Below are 22,290 nucleotides of genomic sequence, written 5' to 3'. Positions count from 1 at the left end.
ACAGTAGTCTTGCCAGGAGGTACAGGATGCCCACAATCTTGGGATCAATCACTCAATTCACCCAGTCTAGTCTTTGAGCATGCTGCAGAGTCAGAAATGTGGAAAGCAGGTTAAATTCAGCTTAGAGAGTTGTTAATATTTATTTCCCACTTCACTGTACTGTTAACGTCACTTCTGTGCAAAAGGATAAATGCTTCAAATCAGCAACTGACAGGAGAAACGGAAGACAAAAAGCAGGTGAAGGATGCTAGGAGAGGCTAAAGAAGTGAAATCTGTCTCTTGCTTTGGAACATGAACTCTAGTACTTTATACCACTGTGCTCTGTACATCCTGAGTCTGGCAATGCTTGTAAGTAATTGCATGAAGAAAGGCTTTTTCTTCATTGTTTTTCAAAAATTGTTAATTTTCTTCTTGGAACAGATGGTCAGATACAGTTTTATTTTTTTGCATGCTTCTCTTTTATCTTTATTTGCTTTGGTTTCCAGTTAAACAAGGCAAGATGCTATGAAAAGTGTGAACTGCGGCAGAAGGGACACACGTTCTAGGAACTATATCTCAGTGCATTTCACTGCTATCTTACCACACACTCACTAAGGAGAAACAACATAATTGACAGAACCCCCCCCTTTTTCGTGTGTAGGCTTTAAAAGACAGTGACAAAGGAGAAGAAATTGGAGGAGAACTGTTACATCAGAGCAGCTGAGTTTTGGTAGAGTTTTCTGACATTTCAGATTATGCAGTTTTATTAGTTACAACTTCATCTCCCTTGTTGATACCAGCTGAAATGTTACAGGTAAAAAATGAGTCCAACCAGCAGGGATACTTATGGCAGAATGAGAAATATCCAAATGCATTAAAAAGCCTAGAGGTCTTGCTGATATTTTGCTTTAGACAATGTCTAGTAAATGAGCATTCAGGATCACACAGGTGTCAGGAAAGATCTGTGAAAAATGGTGGAAGGATCTTTGCTATTGAGGGTTGTTCCTTTTTCAGCATCTTCCCTTTGTGATCCTTGTGCTATATTCTTTCCTTTTCCCTGGAAATCTATTCTCTGCAGGAGTATTTCATGAGGGGTGATACAGTAGCTTGGTTTCTGTGTGTCAAGAGAAATAAACCACTATGAAATGACTGAAAACACTTTTTATTGGTGTGAAGCTATTGTTTCCTTTCTCTTGTCTGCATGACAGATTCTGCTTCCCTCTAGTAGGAGCAGAAAAGAATGATTGCTCATAAGAAGAATATCAGGATCCAGTGCTAGTAGTTAAAAATATCACTGAGGGTCTCTGTAAGAACCTGTTCCATTTACCCCACAGAAACAGCACTTCTAAAAAGGTGGATGTGGTTTGTAATACAATTGTGCACCGATGAAAAACAAGTTTATGTGTACAGTAAAAACCTCATAGTGTGTTGCATATTTTGTTATAATAGAGGACAGGTAAACAACTCTTATTTGAGTAAGAAATGGTGGAAAAGCAGCCATCTGTTTTCATTGTTGGTGCAATTCGATATGCTTTCCCTGGAAGAGCTGAACTCAACTTTCAGAGAAGTCTTAAATGCTTAAGAGGGTGACTCTCAGCTTCCATAAACTGAGATTTCTCAAAGTCATTGCTTGTATGGTGCCTACTGTAATGTGAAAAGAATGCAAATATGGATCCATTCTGATGTATGTCATACAAAAAAGAGGAAAAGCATCATTAAAGCAGCAAATTCTGCATGATGTTATGAAAGCACTCAGCGTAATTTAAAAAAGAGAAGTTTACTTTCTTATGTGTGCATTTCATGTCTCTCTTTAGAGACTGACCTGAAAGAGGGTTTTATTTTGTGGTTGGTTTTTTTTTCATTTTTATCACATTAACAAGACTTTCATCAGGACTCCTCTGACAAGGGTAAAAATGTTTTGGTGGTTGTGCTGACACACAGCTCCATTCAATACATTAACTGATGGACACGGAAACTGTAACTTAATATTCTATTTGGGACACATCAGCATTTATTTAATTTGCAGTTTAGTTTTCCTCATCAACAAGAAGACTTCTGTATGAAGTTATTCAGGAGGACAACCTGAATTATTAGCTATGTTCCTCTCAAAAAATTTTCTATTTTGGCTCCTGTTGCACAATTCCTATAATTTTTGACCTTCTAAAAAGATTATTGGAGAAATACCCATTTCTGTATCTTACCTGCAAATGAGGGGCAAATATTACTACAAGAAAAGCACCTACACTTAGAGTTTATTCAAGCAGTGGTTAGCATTGTCTTGAACATAAACTGTGAGAGCATCTCTTAAGGTCAGGTCTTCTTGAAGGAAGAGGTAATAATTTAAATACCTGGCACTTGATCAGCCTCACCTTTTTATTTGAGATGCATGTGGTAAAGTGTTCTCATGACTCTGGAGACAGAAATAAAAAGAAAAAAAGGTTTCCTGGAGCGGTGAATGAGCCAAACAAGCTTTGTTCTTGCCATGACAATTTCAGTGACCAGAGAGAGTTTTCACAGGCAAAATCTAGTCATTTATTTGCCAGGAGAAATAATTTAGGGCTGTGCAAATGGGTACATTTCCTGCCTACTGATTTTTTTCTGGGCACAGTTCACCTAACCAAGAGAATGTTGTAAAATAGTTTTTAAATAAATGGGTTGACTAATAAAGCTACTTTTTGCGATAGCTTCTCTACATGGTGGGTAGTGAGCTTTTCAGCATAGATGACTTCCATTGTCCAGGGTGAGTATAAGGGGGGAAGAATATACACTGGCATGAGAAGAAATATCGAGTAAGCAAAGATGTTCAAGATAGCTGCCAATTTTCTGTCATCCTGCCTACCATTGCATATCTTAGTGGAGTTGAGGAGGGCTCACTAGACTACCTGTTTTTACTGATCAGGGCTGAGATCACTGAGACATCTTACATATCAGATCTCCAGCTCCTGGAGACAAGGCAATGGCTGGCCTCTGCTCCATCCATTTGTAGTTACCTTCCTCTCACTTACCTCAAACTTCATTCAGCCTTTAGTATGGGGTCCTCCCCTTTATTGCTTCCTTAAACTGATCCATGGCACTACTGTCTGTCAGTTTGGCAGGATAACCATATCCTCCTAAAAGTGCAGTAAATGGGAAGCAGACTGTCTCCTTGAAGAGCATACACATGGATACATGCTATGTTCAACTGCCAGAGTCCAAACCCCAGAAGAGCAAAAGCTGTGCAATTAATCCAGTATTCCCAAGCAGCCTGAGAGCCTCAAGGTATTAACCACTTTGCAGTTCAAATATTCTGCAGACCAACATGAAATGTGGACATTAACATGGAGAGGAAATACCAGCTTATTGGAATGGATACGATCTGCCCTCTGAATGAACTGAAAGCCAGCTTTTTGCAAAGCTCCTGAATATTAGTCTTCCCTGGGTGGAACAACACTGAGCCATATGCCAGCCACCTGTTCACCATGCAAGTTTCATCCCGAGTTTATTTTCACTTGTGTGTATCTGCGTCTTTATATTTATATTCACACATACAGAGCACACTGGCACCGGTGGCCAGCGTGTAGAGGTAAGATGGGAGTGTCTCTGATGACGGCTGGCTTCCTGGGCCTGGGGACAATGGCTATGGTTGGACAAGACACATATTGCTTTCTTCCTGAAAAATAGACGTGTGTAGTTCTGCCCAGTGGGTACACCCACAGCAGTTGTGGTGTGTAACAGTCTGCTGCAGACTGTGTCCTTCAGTGCCCAAGGTAGTCCAGAGCCCTTCTAATTCTCTTGTGGTGTCCATGTAAGTACAAGACTAAATAAGGACTAAAACAACTACAAGGTTCCTGCTGTTAAAACACTGGGCACCAATTTTTTTCTTTACACCCTCATACCAAACAAACAAATGCTTTGGTGCAGTTTTTTTTCCAGTTTAAAGAGTTTTGCTTCCCACCCTGTGTAGAGAAAGGCAGATGGCAGAAGGGAGAGAACAGATTAATTCCGTTTGGAGTTAAGAGCTCATTCAGAAGACAATTTTGTGTAATTGTAGACGGCTTCAAGATGTTGTTTCTTTGGATGTTGGCATGGGCATGTCTGTGTTGAGAGCAGGTGGGCTCTGCAGCACGCCCTGTGGTGCTGGGCCCTTCATTGTTAAGAAAAGGAGACTGTCCAAGTTCATGCTGCCTGCCTGCGCCCAGATTTAGCAGGGGCTAAAGTCAGGGTTCAAATGAGTCCTGCACTTAAACCCAGGCCCTCGTGAAGAGGTCTTTCATTAAAATACAGCCAGAGAAATCTTATAAACTTTCCAGTACAGATCTCTAGCTATCATCCTGCAGCACATATATTGCCTAAGTATTCACTCTGATGTGAAGTGAGTGAATACTCACTTAGTGAGTGAATACACAGCTCAACTTGCCTGAGACAGCACTCAGCTGGGGTCATCTGCCAAAAGCATTGCAATTTGTGCAGACACAGGGGCACCCTTTGCTAAACCCTAAGCTAGTCCTTAACATGGCCTTCTGAGTTGCAAAAGGTGGTCTGGATTTAATGAGATCCTACCCAATCCCTTCTTACTAATCAGCTGAAACTCCTCTCCATGTAGGTTGCTGGGAATGTCCACCCAGAATGTGATTTTATGACAGAACTGAAGAAAAAGGAGACTGAATGTCTGAAGGACTCAGAGGAGTATGGGAATGCAACACCACCAGGTATCCATGTGTGAGGGGTGAACAGAGTGACAGAGAAACAACACTCTACCAGAGTCAGGACACAGCCATGATGCCAAAGTACATGTTTGGGTGTATACTTATTGCCCCACATCCCTGTTCTCTGGTCAGCTCTTTTTCCATCTACTCCAATTCCTTTCAATTTTTTTTTCCAACTTTTTTTATGTGTAAATATAGATAGTCAATCCATCTGAGTGAATCCTTGTGTCCTTGTCTGATTCCTTCCCCAGCTGGATTCTGTCATGGCATCATGCTTGCTATGTCAGGGTGTGTTGATCTTTAAAAATAAGGTAACCCCTTGTCATGATTTACCTTGAGCCAGCATTTATGCACCATGAAGCTGCTCACTCACCTCCCCCCTGCTTCTAGGTGGGATGGGGGAGAGGATAGGAAAAAAAACTTGTGGATTGAAAAAAACCCAGTTTAATAGGGCAACAAAGTAAAAGGAAATAATGATACTACTACTACTATTACTACAACTATTACTACTGATAAAGGAATATAGAAAAACAAGTGATGCACAATGCAACATATGCTCACCAACTGACGATTAATAGCCCATCCCCAAGCTGCTATTCCTGCCCCCTGGCCAACTCCAGTTTTATGTACGGATGTTATAGAGTGGGGAATATCTTTCCTGTCGTGGTCTGTCGTCCTGCCTATGCCCGCTCCCAGCTTCTTGTACACCTCCCCACTGGCAAAGCACAGGAAGCTGAAAAGTTCTTGACTTAGTATAAGCACTATCAAGCACTTAGCAAAAATAAAAACATCAGTGTGTTCCTTATTCTAAATCCAAAACACAGCACTATACCAGCTATTAGGAAGAAAATTAACTTTATCCCAGCCAAAATCAAGACACACCTTAAGAAGTACTCTAACCTGGCCTTTCTTCTAGCATCAATCTCCCTCCCATTTCCACAATGTATTTTCACTCATTGCATTATGTCTGAAACCCCAGTTTAACAAAAGCAGATTAAACAGTTCTCTGAAGGTGTTTATTTCTCATTATGGAATAGAAATTGAGGCAAAATTATTTTATATGTTAAGGGCGAAGGGTCAAATTTTATATTTTTAAAATTATTTTTTATGTTGCTTAAATATAAAAATATAAAATAAAATACATTTCACTTTCTCTCTGAGGTTGCAAGAGAACTTGGGACAAATTACTGTGCTGGCCAGAGGTAGATGCTGGAGAGACTCTTGCCTTACCGTGCCCAAGTGTCCTCTTTCACTTTATGAAGGAGCCAGGTGATGTGCTATCGTGGTTGTACTCCTATTGTTGTGTTGCGTGCCTGACAAGAGCATTTGAAAAAATGGGTGGTGAAGACAGAACTTTGCAAATTCCTGCTCTCTAGTTGGATGAGAGCATTACCGAAAAGATTTCAGTAGGATCTGAGAGAGCTTAGCAGGTCTTCTCATATTTTAATCAATACCCATAACTTGATATAATGCCATAGTTTGTGATGAGGCCTTGAGCCAAAGAACACAGAAATCCATAGAGTTATTTCCATTGGTTTCCACAGGCTTTGGGATCATCTTGTTGCGTGAGTTTTCTACAGCTCAGATGGGAGTTGTCAAGGTCAGAACTTAAGCTTGGGACTTTATGAGATTTATGTTCTGATTAGTGTGAGATGAAATGAAAGGCCGAAGAATGAATAATATGATTGTTCTTTAAGTCCAAGTTTGGAGATACAAAGCAAAATTTTGCCATTGAAGTAGCACATGTGTTGGGTCAAATGCAAGACTCTGCAAACTAATGCCTTCGTGACTGCTTACTCTCTGGGTGAATATGGTTAGGAACAAAGTGCAAGCCCATAGGGAGGAAAAAGTCTTCCAGGAAATATCTAGAATTGGCAGTTCCACAAGAAAAAGAAACTGCAAGGCCCAAATTCTGCCTCAACCAACACATGCTAGTTATAAATGAGGGATAAGGAAAATCCTTTTCATCTCTGCAGATTCATTTCCTGCCCTGGGATTCTCTTACTTATCCTTCATCTGACTCATAAATCTTTTTATGGAAACATGGTATTCTCATAGAACAAACTGCTTATTCCAACCTCTGATCTGCAAGCAAAGGGTAAGCCCCAGGGAAGGTGGCAGTGAGGAGGGATACGTTAGGTGAGTGAGTGCTGAACAAGGCTGAAGTGTGGTGAAGTACTTCCCAGTCTTCTTCAATGGACTTCCTTGTCCCTGATATGATTTCTTTCCTTACTCTTTTCTACCTCTACATCTGTCACCTCAGTTCTCTCACTTCTTCCCATTGTTTCTTTCCAGATAAAATGAAAAGGTTTATACCTGACTACCTGAATGTACATATGTAAAATGTCCTATCAGCTCTGTGGGAGATGTTCCTCTCCTCCTGGTATAACCTTTGTACCAGCAAGAGATCTTTCCCAAGTTTTTATTTTCTGTGTTATATGGCTCTTCATTGGAGGAAAAAAAAAAAAAGTGCTTCTGTTTCAGCTGGGATAATAAAAAGGAACTGCACAAAGGAAGGCTGGTCTGAACCATTCCCTCCCTACCATATTGCTTGTCCAGTAGAAGATGAGATTCCGCTTGAAGAAGTAAGTTTAATTAAAAAAAAAATACATGTGAGTGGTGTGCTGACGTTATAGGATGCCTTTCTATTCCTGAAGACCACTGGGGAGTGAAATTCAGCTGAAGCCGAAATTACTTACCAAATAGGGAATATGATTCAGATTTTACTCTAGTCATTTATTTTGGAGAATTACTAAGGATGCATTATTACTCAGGTATAAGAGTGTAATAAAATAAAGACAGCTGCAAATTCCACACAATCATGCCGTTCTGTTGAACTTGCTCACAGATACGACAGCTACAGTTTTATCATGAAATGTTTATAAAACATGAATTGAGACATTTCAATAATATCAGCCAGAAAGATGATTTTGTGTCATCCCCACCTCAGTAGAGCAAATGCACTGTCATAACACCCCTATTCCAAACAGCAGTATCGAAGGGCAGGAGAGGTTTCTGGTTTCTCATCCCGCCTAGTATAAAAAAATGTAATTCAACAAGGAAATATAAATAAAAAAATGTTTGAAAATATTCATCTCTAATGCAGTTCAGAATTTGGCATATTGCATCATTTAGATTTACACAGTTGGTGATATTTAGAGTTTATCTGTATAGTGAAAAAAACAATGCTTGATCTCTAACTAATAAGGATACAAACATTTTGTATAGATGTGTTTATCTTCCTGTAACTCCTTTTTCAGACAAAAGAAGCAAACCAAAATGGTATATCATATTTTAATGAAAAAATCACAATCTTAAAAATTATTATGATTACATAAAGCCTATGTCTTATTCGTCACTGTGGAGAAAATGAGGAGTACCTCAAGGGAAAAAAGTCTGCCCTTTTGTCTTTGTTTGTACAAGTCACATGAATACTATCCTTTTTTTGTCCACCATAGAAAGAATGAAAACAACACATATTCTTTAGTTGATGAAGACTATTCAATTTTCTGAAGAGAATTTAATTTATATCATCATGGGGAGATTTCTCTTGTCTTCCCACTACTTTTTATACTGACTACTATCACGCTGTTTCTCTCAAACCTCCTTTCCAGCCTCTAAACCACAGTACCTGCATCTCTCCATAAATAAACACACTGAAATGAAACTCTTTCTTTCCCTCTTTTATTGCTTCCTTACATTTCTGGTGTTTTTCTTGCTGACAGAAAGCAGTACAGTCTCATCTTACAATGAGTTGAATTGACTTCTGACAGTGCTTGTTTCCCTTCATTAACTAGAAAAGAAGCAGAATAAGAAGAAATAGGATTGTGTTATAATTGCACAATATACAGTCCTGTGGCCATGCTCTCACACTGCTCATTTTAATATAGACTTAGGCAGCTAATTTTTAAGCACCTAAAATAGATTAAATAAATGCTACCCAGTGTCACCCTCAAACAAGTATCTGCCCTTCCCCACAGTGCACTGCAGCAGCACATTGCATAGCTGCGTAGATGTTAGATATAAAAATATTGAAATGGGACCCAGGAGACAGACGGTGTTAGGTTGAAGGGAAAGACTTGCAGCCTACAGCTTATTCATTCTATTTTCTGATTCCATGAGCGATACTTAAGTCAGCTTGTCCTCATTCAGAGATCATGTCTGACAGAACTGTCATTTAAATTGAAATGCATTTTGATTGATGTTCTGACTAAGTGACAATTGAATTTGGAAGCAAGAAGGAAGAAGGAAAAAAACCCAACCCCAGGGAGAAATAACACCAACACAATAAAAATGGAACAGAAGAATAGATGGCAAATTATAAGTAAGGAAGCAGAGCAAAGGAAAGTGGAGAAACATAAGAAAAGGCTGACAGAATTCTGTATTCATCAAACAGCCATCTGCCAGCGGAATTGCCCTGCTACTGCTGTGGAGAAAACGGGGTATAAAATGCAGTGCTTATAAAAATGCATAAGATATTTTACAAAACCTTCATGGAAGACTGGCTTAGTTTTTTATGGGTTTATGAATGAGCTGGAAAGCAGCCTGATCAATACCTGTTTATCAAACTGGGTCATGCCCATACTATGGAATGGGTTTTCACAAAAGAATCTACAAGTGATGTCAGTTGAATTTTGCTGTGGGATTAAAAGAGGGACAAAAGGGCAGTCTGGGATGTGAACAGATTGGGAGTACCAAACAAACCAAAACTGCCAGAATCTAACAGCTGTCGTTTGGCTGCAAGTTATGTGACAAATAATTATCTTCTTTTATAGCATTCCTACTTTTCTACTATAAAGGTTATCTACACTGTAGGCTACAGTGTATCGATCACCTCACTTATTATTGCTGTGACAGTTCTTATTGCATTCAGGTATGTAAAGTTATTCTCTCACCTCAATTCTTTTGAAAATTCTATGTATCTTACACTGTATGAGACACAACAAAGTAATATAGATAGAAATCCAGAAGAATAAAAATAAACATTTCTGGCCGCATTACTTCAGTAATACTAAATTGAGGCTAGAAATGAAAAGTGATCCCAGCAAGCCAGCTGTAAGAAGAATCAGAACTGGGAAATAATCCCTGACTGTCTATTGGTAAAATTCAGCAACTCACTGTGATCCTACATAACCAAAAGATAAATTTTCTTGCTTTAGCAAGAATGAAGATTTTTTTTTTATAAATTATGTGTGCTTGCCTTTTATGGTCTGAGTGAATTTTATATGAATAATAAGAATATACACAAATAATTCAGTTCTGAATCAATATCTTTGGGTCACTGTATATACTACTATTGAAATATTTACATCTAAAGACACGTTTTGAAATTAGGCTCTGAAATTTAGGTCTGGTTTGTCTTCATTTGGTAAGATTTCTTTCCTACTAAATGCCTAGCTATTAGTAATTTTCAGGTAGAAGTTAGACTATTTAGAGTAAAAGTGATTGTTTATTTTCTTATTTAATGTACATTTGATGTTTGCTGCCACAAACAATTTATTTTATTAATCTTTGTTTATTTCTTGTATTTGTGTAGGACAATAAAGAAGTCTTATTATGTTGTGAGAATCAGGTTTCTCTGGGGAAAATTTCTTGAACTGTGTTGGTTCCTAGCTCATGTCTGGAAGTCAAAAGATATGTTTGTTGACATCCACTCTAACCTCAGGAAAACAAACCAGCCCAAATAAGGACAGAGAGAGAAACAATGGACAAAAAGAGGCTTTTTAAGAAGAAAAGTTATAGTTAACAATGGGGTTGGCATCTGAGTTCAGTAATAAAACTCTGCACACTGTGAATGAACTTTAAGATTAGGTGACCCTGAGATTACTGGATCTGGATGGAATTCAATTTTTAACAGGGCTTTGTTTTGCTGATTAGCTAAAGTCTTCAGCTCTGAATAAAAATATAAAGGTAAAGCTGTATAACTCCTCCAAAAGTTTGCATTTAACAACAGTCAAAAAAATTAATCTGAAGTAACTGAACATGAGGATTTCAAGTTGATGTGCCAAATTGTTATAAAGCAATTGCTTTAACGTACCCATGACATTTTGCTGTATAGAAAATCATTACCCTGTTCATTGAGAAAACTGCCTAGTTAGTCCAGGATAACTCTGCGTGCTTGTTCTTGGACGTGGTTTAGTCACATTCAGAATGGTACCAGTAAAGATCATTCCTGAAATTCAGGTTTCTCTTGGCCCATAAATAATACCAACCAAAACCTGACTCAGGTATACTGAACACAAACTAAAATTGAGATTCCTGGAATTTGGCAGACCAGAAACAACACTTGGGTACCACCTAACAAGAAAGGAGATTAAGATGTAGACTGTGAGTCAATTGCTTTCCATGAGGAAGTTTTCTGTCTCTACCTACCTGCAGAGTGAGCTGAGTGGATGCAAGTGTTTTTTCTATACATGCCTGGAAATAACTGAGATGAAACAGGACATATTGAGTATTTGAACTACTGCCAGTATAAGTTTGTTGCCTCAGAAGGACATTTCTTTTTTTTTTTTTTTTTCCCCAGGAGGCTTCACTGTCCCAGAAATTATATCCATGTACAGCTCTTTTTTACTTTTATCTTAAAAGCTATTGCCATTTTCATTAAGGATGCTGTCCTTTTCCAAGAGGAAGATATTGATCATTGCAGCTTCTCTACAGTAAGCACATGAAAAGCAGGATACTGTGGTACTTGATGTTTTTGTATACTACCTATGTATAGTTTAACTTTCATTGCTCTTTTTTACTATTTTCCTTTTTTCCCTCCCAACCTAGTAGTGAAAATTATATAATCCTTTTATTATATCTTTTACCTCCATAAGTATGCACCTCAGGACTCCTACATTCTGACTGTATCAATTTGTGATCCTGTAGTACTCTAAATGAGATATATAATTTGCTATAGAAAAAAAAGTAATATAATTACACTTCTATCATCTGAAGCCTAAATCTGAAGATCTCTGCATACCTGCAAACACAGTTTTTAAAATATGTTTATTCTGGAAATATTGGATTTCATGTTCTGACTGGAAGCTAGGAATTTTAAACCAAAAGACAATCAAGGTACTAGGCAATCAACTTAGCTTTGGTCCAGCCACAAATATTGGCAACATGGCAATGGTCCTCAAATAAGGATTAATGGGACGATACTGCTTCATTGCTCATGGCCACACAAAAATTTTAAACTGAGAATAAGCAGGAAAGTGAAATATGATGAATCCTTGAACATACTTTTGCTCAAGTCGTATGTAACATTGGACTCTACTTGTGTAAGCTACGCTGAAGGCATTGCATTTGTGGGAGAAAACACATGTTTGGGAGACCCAGCTGTATTTCTAGCTTAGAAATATAAACCAAACTACAGTGGAGATTCCAAGCTATGATGATGGTTAAAACCTTACTATTCAGAAAGCCATACTACATTTAAAGCTTTCCCTTTAAACATGCATGTAATTGTGAGATCTTTGTAGTTCTCAGCCAGAATTACAGATGCCTACTGCCTCTGCAAATCAAACGTGTATGCACAAGTAATGCCAAAACTATGACTTCCCTGTTCCTTAGACTGAATGCAAGATCTCAGTTGTTTTCTGTCACTACTTCATGATGACAAATTTCATGTGGCTGCTAGTAGAGGCTCTTTACCTAAACTGTCTACTACGCTCATCTCTTTCTCATGGAAGAAGATATTTTTGGTGGCTTGTTCTCTTTGGCTGGGGTAAGTAAAACTTTTACATTAAAAGAATAAAGGGGAAGATGTTACAAAGGGCTTTATCCATCATGTTAAAAATACTGGATATAGAATATAGTCTGCCTAGTTGAAGGGACCAATATGGGCATTGCTTTAATTTTATTTTTACATGCATACTTGTGAGGAACAACCAGTGTTTTAAAATACAGCATTAAAGTTGCTATGAAAGAAGTGGAACATTAAGTAGATTTGGGAACACAGAGAGATATTCAGTCCACTTAACCTCTTTCTCCCCATTGAAAAAGCAGACTCCTCTAAGGACCTGTCCCAATCACCTAATTTATCTTGCTTAAAAGATAATAAAAGGTAATTTACCATGTACCTTGCTTCAGTTCATACAAGAATTCAGTTCAGACAAGAATGTCTTCTTTGAATGTGTCCATCCGGAGGCATAGCGGGTGTTTCTGTAGTTCTGACATTGCTACAGCCCATCATTTGCATTGGGCAATTGTGTGTATACGGGAGCTCAATTCACTAAATAACAGTGCAGGCATGAGACAGCAACATGCTCGCACCTTTTTCTTGTAGTCTGCAATAAATATAATTGTTCAGAATGTTATGGTGACTTAGAAATTAAAAATTTAGTTGTTTCCCACATAAAGCTTCTGTGTAAAGGAAAAAATCTCTACAGAAGTATCTGGACAGGCCGTGTTGATGGGCTGTGACATCACTACGACATCTCTGTACTGTTCACTGGGTAAAAAACTGCCTGAATTGTCAGACCCGAAGAGTGGTGGTGAATGGAGTGAAATCCAGTTGGAAGCTGGTCACATGTTGTGTTCCCCAGGGCTCAGTACTGGGGCCAGTTCTGTCTAATATCTTTATCAATGAAGAATTTAACAGACGTGTAGATGTGGCATTTAGGGACATGTTTTAGTGGAGGAATTAGCAGTGTTAGGTTAATGGTTGGACACGATGGTCTTAAAAGTGTTCTCCAACCTAAACGATTCTATGATCATAACAACTCACAAAAGCAGAGAATTCCCTCCCAAAAGTATATGGCAGGTGAATGCACTTGCACAGGGGAATTTTTGATCAGTTCAGGAAGGTAATCCATACATCTTTTTACCAAGGGTTAAGGTAGGCCTGACAACTAAGCAGATTGAATCACTTTATGTGTTTTAAGTGGTTGTTTAGGAAGGTGTTAGGTAGGATGCCTTACATTCTGTGTTTGTAACATGGTAGTATTACTATTATTGTAGAATTACATGTTATCTGCATGCAAAAGTTATCTTCGGGTGAGATCACGCGTGTGAATTATGTTCATATTAGTAAGAGGTTGCAAGTTCAGTCTTATGTGGCAGAACTGTATCATGTGCAAAGTATGTCCTTTATATCTTCACTGTGATGCATGAAGTCTTTCAACGCTTTAACTTGTTTCAGTCCATCCTGAGTATTAGGAGATTTTCTGGGGGATTTATGCCACGAGTCTAAAGTAATTCTTATTATATGAACAGGCTACAAAGGGTAATTCCAGTTCTGAAAATGAATGCTCTGTATCATCACTGCAGAGTTTAGTGGACAAGATTTGGATTAATTGATGAAATTAGACAACCACAGTTTTTATTCAACTGTCTAACAGGTTTTCCAACGCTTTTCACTGTTATATGGATATTAACAAAATTCTACTTTGAAGACACAGCGTAAGTCATTGTTTCCTACATTATTCTAGATTCCTGGGTTATATTTTTAATATAAAGATAGGGATGAAGACTTACATAATTTCATTTACATGGGAAAATGATAGTAATAAAGGACACACCTTTCTCTACATCACCAAGTGGATTAGTGCTTTTGTTGTTCTGCCGTGCCATTACACTATGGATATAAAGAATGGGGAATAAAATCTCCATTAGGGTATATTATACTAATTATATTATAATTATGTAGGAGATCCTTCCCTGGAACCTGAAATATTTATTTGTGCTGCAAGAGACAAAGAGATCCTAATTAGATAAAGTAAGCAAACAAAATTTTAGGAGTTTCTGATACAAAAAGTCTTTTGATATTTCTGAGGCCTGTAGTGCTCACTATTTTACACAGACAAAATATTTCATGTCTTAAATACGTGTCTTTGAAGAAAAAAGCTGTATCTTTGTATAAGTCATGGCATCCTATGTTTAGGTCTTTTGTCAGTGTTGTTGCATCCATAGCTGTCACTTAACACATCGAGATCATTATCTCTTTGCAAAGAGTAGGATAATCTGTAAAGACTATATCCTCTTCAGAAGAGAGTTTAAATATTTGGATACTTGCACTATACTCACATTTCAACAAAAAATATCTCTTCAGATTTCCACTAACACTGCCAGGTGCTGTCTTAATCATAGTGATTACATACACATCTTTTCTAAACTTATTTTCTCAGATGCTGGGATGTGAATCAAGGCTCTCCATACTGGTGGCTAATCAAAGGTCCTATTATAATTTCTGTTGGGGTAGGTAATTCAAACTTTGGCAATATTAATTAGAAGAAAAAAGAATTTTATATTTTAAATCTAGTTACTGTTTGCTGAAATGTTGTTTGAAATAAGGAGGAGAAATGGTAGAATTTCTACTGCACACTTACCTTTGTCCAGTGCAAACTAAAAAAGTGCCAAGAACTTCCCTCCCTCTCCCCAAGCAAATATCCTTCAAAGAAATTAAAGATATCATAGAATTGTCAGTTTGGTTGAAATTAATGACAGGTGAGAGGTTAAGCCATCCTTATAATATTTGAAAACACAACTTTTAGCCCAAGGGTCCAGAATCATAGATAAATTTTAATATAAAACTTTCAACGGCAACAGGTTCATAGGTGGTAATGATGATGGTAGCTCTTGAGACTGACATTTATTGAATAAACTGATGGACTTTAAAAGATTATCATGCATGATGACTCCCACATGTCATTAAACCCAAGCAATGTTGGATAAAGCAGCTAATGGATTTCCTTAATGCTATATATCAAAAGCTTAATTTAACTGGAGGACAGCTGCATACAGATAAGGAATATATAGGCAAACAACATGAATAAAGTATATCAAGTTGAATTCTGGGCATAGTTTGCCATGTTTCAATAAAATATTGTGTTTCCTTCTGCCTCCTTTATTTTTCACCCTACTAGTGCTCTTCTGACCTTTACTTTTGAAGTCAAGAAATTCAGGGGATTGCAGGGATGATTTTTTCTACTGGAATGTACTTAAGGCATCACTAATGGATCAAATGAGATTGGACTTTCTGTTAAAATATGGACATTCTTTGGTAAAATTAAGCATTCAGCCTCACCTAAAGTAGAGCTGGTGTGTACAGACATATAAAAAAGTATAGGGAGAAACTCTCTGGAAAACTGGGAAGCTTCACAGACTTTGGTGAAGCTTTGTCAAACTGTAATTGTAGAAAATTGGATTTGCAAGTTAGGATTTACCCTAGGTAGCTTTAGAGCTGAGCCAATGCTCCTCAGATCTCTTCAGAGTCAACAAAGAGAATATGCACTTTCTGTATGTGATACATCTGACATAGTAAATGTCTACATTTGGAGGACATGACTCTTCCCCAGCTCGACTGGAGGCTCTATGGTGTATACGGGCTGTGCCTCCATTGACTTCAGAGGGAGAACAGGGTGATCAGCTCAGATGCAGACATATCCTTGTAGATACTTATATCTAAGTCAGATGAAATCTATTCAGAATATCAAAAGCAAAAGATATTAGCCAGAACTTAATGCAATATCCATCTCAGAAGAGAGTAAAAAAAATATGAGCTACAAAAAATAAAAAGAATCATGCAAGATATTGAGAAAAATAGTTTACTTAACAAAACCAAATTATCAAGTTTTCAGCTTCAGCTATTTCTTTAAGAAGGAATGAAATCTATTGAGATACTTGAATGCTGCCAACAGGAAGGGCATTCATAATCTTACTTTTGCCTCATTGAAACTGCACAAATTAGATAATAATAGAAGGAAATAGAATCACAGAATGGTTTGACTTGGAATGGACCTTAAAGATCATCCAGTTCCAACCCCCCTGCCATGGGCAGGGACACCTTCCACTAGACCAGGTTGCTCCAAGCCTCATCCAGCCTGGCCTTGGACACTTCCAGGGATGGGGCATCCACAGCTTCTCTGGGCAACCAGTTCCAGTACCTCACCACCCTCTTTGTGAACCGATATCTAATCTAAATCTATCTGCTTTCAATATATAAAGATAACAGATAATTAGAGATAATAGATAATTACAGAAAATACAGATTTGCATTGCAGTCTTACAACAAAAGTAACTTTCTTTTTTTCCCCAAAAATGTTGTGAACAGGTCAATTTTGTCCTATTTATCAACATCATCAGAATTCTGCTGAAAAAACTAGACCCTAGACAAATCAACTTCAACAACTCTTCTCAGTACAGGTAGTGTATGGAATTAAAAAAAATTAATCAATTATTTTAATAATAAAAACTTGTATCATGTTTTCTAAAATGAGAAGCACATGTTGAATGTCACAGACAGGCTCAGCTCAGTTGGCACTGAATTTTAGAAATCCCCAGCTTTACCCCAATCCCAAGGAATGCTCCAATAAGGCAAAATACATTCTACTCCTTTGTGGTTTCCTGAACTGCAATCTCACTCAGAGGGACAGAATGTCAAAATACCTTAAGAAAAGCCATGAACATGGTATTGCATTAACATGGTATTGCCAATAAGGCAATAAGTATCAGAAATCTATTTCCAGCTAGTTTTTCATTATGATTTCTTCTCAACACTGTAGACCCAAGAGATATGAACTTCAAATATAGGTATTTGGATCCTCATTTTAACTTCTATTCATTACTTTTGCATATTGCATGCACTAGTCTCTACTCAGGTTAGTAATATTAAAATAATATTACCTTGCTTCTTCCCATGTCCTGTGCCAGACGTCTCTCAAGGTCAACTCTGCTTCTAATTCCATTATTTGGAACCCATTATATTGTCTTCAACTTTCTTCCGGAATATACCAGCCTGGGGGTTCGGCTTTACTTAGAGCTCTGCATTGGATCTTTTCAGGTAAAATGACTGCAGAGGCTTCAATTCCTTTCTAATACATTTTATAATTTAGTCTAGTGTCCACATGGCAACCAGTATTGCACAGAAATATCACTGGATCCTGAAGCTATCATCTCCTCACAGAATTAATGGTTCTTTGCTGAGTTATGGTATCTGAAGATGTGACCTACATCCTATCTGGCTCTAGACTAGACTATATTTACAGATTCTGCAAATACAAGGCAAAGTCTTTCAGATGCATGTGTAAATTGAATGGTGGTAAAACTCAGTCCTGAGAAACCTTTGCTACCAGTGGTTATCCACATACCCTCCTTGATTTCACTGAAAAGATCAAGCTGATTTAGGCTGATGTTAAACTATCCAATGGAAATCAAAGCTGTAGGTCCAACCCCCTTTCAAGCTGTTTGGCAAAGAACAAATTGACAGGCAAGCATATAAACACAAATAGTGACTGATGCACGTATCAGCCCCATACGGACTACTGCCCTGAGGAATGCTAAATGCTTTTCCCTCCTGGGTAGGCAAAATGTCAGGTGTACTTTGGATGCTCCCAGCTGCTCTGAATTAACCCACACACTAGGGACAGCTTGAGGAACTTGGTGCCAATTAGAACACCTACTGGGGCTGCTCTGACATACCCTTCAGGTAGCTTTACTACCTGATCTGTGAGCAAGGCAGCACCCAGATGCCTTTGCTTTCCTCCCTTTCCCTATTGTTGCACCTCAGAGTCTGCAAGGAGCAGCTGTGGGTAATCCTACCAAACAAGGGAGCATATCTCCCTGTGAATGGTTGCATTTTATCATTTGTCGGTGATTATCACACAAAATCCAGCAGTTGTGCTAGTTGACTCCTCTTGAGGATTTAATCCATTGTGTCAATCCTGTCCAATATACCCTGCACATCTTAATCCTGACCCTCTGTACTTGGAGCTGGCCTTCATTGAGTGAGTTAACGAAGTAAGAAATGAGTAAACTGAGTAACAGGATGAGGTGTTTAGCTGGTGTCTGATCACATAGGTCCATTGACCTCCTAGGATTTTCCTGAGGTCAGGAAACTGAGGATTTATATCAGTTCAGAATCTTAGCAAAAGTATTAAATAGGCCAGCAATTACCTCATCTGATATACTGCAAAGACACAGAAGTTGACTGGAAAGGTCTATGAGCTCCATCCATAGTTATCTTTATGATGTTTATGTTTTCTTTCTGATTTACACTATGTAAAATATTAGCTCACAGTAAGTTCGGCTGTAGGATGGACCATGCTTTTGGGACCATAACTTGGGATCACTTCAGTTGCTGTATCATCTGTTCTTGTCGATCCATGAGGCCTTACTGAACTGACTTTGGTCAAGTGCCACTAACTAGGTGATTATCTGACTGATCAGCTTTATTGGAGATATATAAGGAATTTTCCAATTTCTAACAATACTGCAACTTATAATGATACTCATTAATTCACATACACTGTACCATGATGAAGTCAAATATTGCAAGTGGCTTTTTCAAACTGTGATAACACTCAGGGTTTTTTTTAACTTTTTATTTTTCCCCCCACAGGGGTTTATTGTAGCAGTTCTCTACTGTTTCCTGAACCAAGAGGTAAGTGAGCCATATCCTTTACAGTACTGCTTTCACTGGCAGATATATAAATTTAATAATCACTTTCACGCAAGCAGATAATCAGATCTTTTAGTTTCTTAGGTTTGTCTGATAACATGGGAATGGATGAAGCTGAATTTCATTTCAATGATCTTCATGGGAATGAAGCCATCTAGTGGACAAATTAATATTTACTACTCTGCTGTTTCATCAAGTATTTTTTATCCTTTCTGCACATTCTGGGCTTGGGAAACCCATGCTAGTTCAGGACCTGAATGTAAAAGCTGCTGCAGTGATGCAAAGAGATCTCCAGTTACTAGAAGCCTGTGATTAAATTGGAAAGAATATTAATTTATGTTGATTGTTCCATACCAAAATATTGTTTTCCAGTATTTTTAATATGCTCATGAAGTTTCCCAGTATGTCTTCATTTAGATAAATCTCACTTTCCATTCAGAATATGTAAGTAAGAACTTTACTGTTGATGGGACAGGAATAATTCTACTTAGCTTAGTAACAGGGTTCATTTACATAGTGTAGACAGTGTGATAAGGATGCATCTTAGGTGAATTATATAGGCAACACAACACTTTATCCTCCATATTTTAAAATGGATTGAAAACCTGGAATTTCAGCCTCTTTTCTGACTACAGGGTAGCTGAGATGGCTAAAGTTTGATTGGGTTTCACTTTCAACTACACCGAGTCTACTGGTTTCTAACTGCAGCTTCTAAAAAGAGAAAGCCTCCTGATTCACGTATACTACCCCACAGCACACCCCCTAGGGTGTCAGAGGTGTGTTTAGGAAGCGAATCCTGCCCCTAATCAACACAGTCAGTGAAACTCAGAGAGAGATCTAAATGACCAAGCACAGTTGTCTGTGTTACGGACAGCTGACCCACGGTAAACTCCTTGGGCTTTGTTGACTAAATGACTGTTTTCCACGTTTAAATTCTAGGGTTGATTAAGCTTAGAAACAGCATGTGTGCATCTGTTTGTGCTATAGTCCACACATCTACTTGATAATTTTGTCAAAGATTTCTAAATTATTAAACCAAGTGTCTTCAAATATGTTAACACTTCTTAGCCTTTCAGTTGAGTTAATGGCTCTGAATTGTTGCCTGCCCTAACAGTACTTGTGTTCTGTTAACAATCCTGTTCACTAGACTATTAATATCCTAATCTCTTTTGATAGAACAGGGCTTTACATCCAGTTTAACATCCCAGACATACAATATACAACACCTCAATTTAGAAATTTCCTTCCTATTAAACACCTGGGAAGGCACATTCCTATTGAGAATCAGATGTGAAATAAGGCTCTAGTGGTTGATACTTTTCTAGAAACAGTTAGAAACAAAACAACATCCCTTAACAACGGAGGAAAAGCAAGCAATGTGGAAAGAATGTGTTTAATTGTGTAGGCAGTGTTGGTGAGACCATTACCGGAATAAATATTCAAATGGATATTTAAAAAAATTAAAAAGAGACAGAATATAAAAAAAAGATGAGAAAATATTCTAGTGGTGGAGAAAATGTTTTACAGTGCTAGAGTTGACCTGAGGGTCCTTTATGTCTCAGAAGATGACTGAGGTAACTTGACTGTGCTTAAAGATATCAAAGTATAACTATTTTGATGGGAGAAAGTTACTTAGTGCTGACAGACTTTTCAGTTTCAGAAAGGAAGGTGGACTGAGAATCAGCAGGTATAAACAGAAACCAGGAAAGTTAAAAATGGAAGTGGGCTGCTTTTTTGTTTATTTGACTGTGTGACAGCTCTATTAGGCCACGAAGATGATCAGAGGGCTGGAGCACCTCTCCTATGATGAAAGGCTGCGAGAACTGGGCTTGTTCAGCCTGGAGAAGAGGAGGCTCCGAGGAGACCTCATTGCAGCTTTCCAGTATCTGAAGGGGGCCTACAAGGGTACTGGGAGAGGACTTTTTACAAGAGCCTGTAGTGATAGGACAAGGGGTAATGGGTATAAATTGAAATTAGGGAGGTTTAGATTAGATGTCAGGAAGAAATTCTTCACAGAGAGGGTGGGGAGGCACTGGAACAGGCTGCTCAGAGCTGTTGTGGATGTCCCATCCCTGGATGTCTTCAAGGCCAGGCTGGATGTGGCTTTGAGCAACCTGGTCTAGTGGAAGGTGTCCCTGCGCATGGCAGGGGGGTTGGAACTAGATGATCTTTGAGGTCCCTTCCAACCCTAACCATTCTATGATTCTATGATTCTATGAATAAGCTTTGATTGTTGGGCCCATAGTCATTAAGTAGGAACACAGGACTGGGCAGACTTACATGAAGTTTTATGACCTTACTTCTTGAATAGAAGAGTGGGATTCATTTACTCTTTTCCACATGAGAGGCCAGTTCCGAGATACCCACACGAGACACTTCATCAGTGCAGAGGGACGAGCATGCTGAGACAGCCTAGATGAAACATTCTCTGGTGGATCCTACTTTTCTCAGTCAGCTAGAAAGGGAGACCAGAGGAACTAACTTGAACTGAGATGTCTAAATTTTACGCTTCTCTAGCCACCATTTCTGTCTTTCTTCTTTCCCACCAGTCTACTCCCAAGCAATATTTGACCACAAAATAGCATTCTCCTTTCCTTTTGAGGTACAAACGGAAATTGGCCGGAGGTGGCATGGCAAGAGATACGGAATTATGCCAGTGTGGAGGAGGACAAGATGGACTGTTCCGTCTAGTTCTGGAGTGAAAATGACCACATCTGTGTGCTAAAGATGGCCTCAGGAGCTGGAGTAATAACATATAAAAGCCTGAGTAGGAAAAAAAAAAAACAAGTAACAAACAAACCAAAAGACCCACCAAAGTGATGATTGAAGTTTATACAGAAGTGGAGGATCCAATTCTGCAGCAGTTCTGCCCATTGGACTTCTTTTGCAGGACGAGCATTTCAGTGACATATTAAACACTGACAGTCTGATCAAAATAGCCCCTTCACTGGTATATTTTGCACCACAAAACCCACAAAAAATCACCTATTTTTGGTTCGCTTCCTGAGCATTTTCACTGATGAACCATATGACAATTTGTCTAGGGAGCGAACACCAGTAGTACCCTTCAGTGACACCACAGACGACCAGCTCTGGAAACTTGTATTTCACCCTTACACAATGGGAAATGGAGTCTATCCAGCCTCTTAAGCTCTGTTCCTTATTTTGAATCAGTAGGCATGCAAATAAAAAGGCAAATGTCTTGTTAAACTGCAATGCAATGGCTAAAATGTCCTTTTATAT

General features: G+C 38.4%; 1 protein-coding gene across 1 annotated transcript; it reads left to right on the top strand.

Moving 5' to 3' along the window:
• Positions 1–342: 342 nt before the first annotated feature.
• On the top strand, positions 343–21,772 carry GHRHR (growth hormone releasing hormone receptor). Its single transcript, XM_010161012.1, has 13 exons — positions 343–348; positions 4,562–4,667; positions 5,826–5,933; positions 7,149–7,249; positions 9,440–9,537; positions 11,188–11,320; positions 12,222–12,375; positions 13,991–14,051; positions 14,777–14,846; positions 16,702–16,793; positions 17,301–17,430; positions 18,988–19,029; positions 21,650–21,772. The coding sequence occupies exons 1-13, from the start codon at positions 343–345 to the stop codon at positions 21,770–21,772; spliced, it is 1,224 nt and encodes a 407-aa protein (XP_010159314.1).
• Positions 21,773–22,290: the final 518 nt, after the last annotated feature.

The sequence above is a fragment of the Eurypyga helias genome, unplaced genomic scaffold (genome assembly GCF_000690775.1).
Source record: "Eurypyga helias isolate BGI_N326 unplaced genomic scaffold, ASM69077v1 scaffold3291, whole genome shotgun sequence".
Classification (NCBI taxonomy): domain Eukaryota; kingdom Metazoa; phylum Chordata; class Aves; order Eurypygiformes; family Eurypygidae; genus Eurypyga; species Eurypyga helias.
Note: the sequence above shows the minus strand (reverse complement) of the source record. Positions and strands in the feature narration are given on the sequence as shown.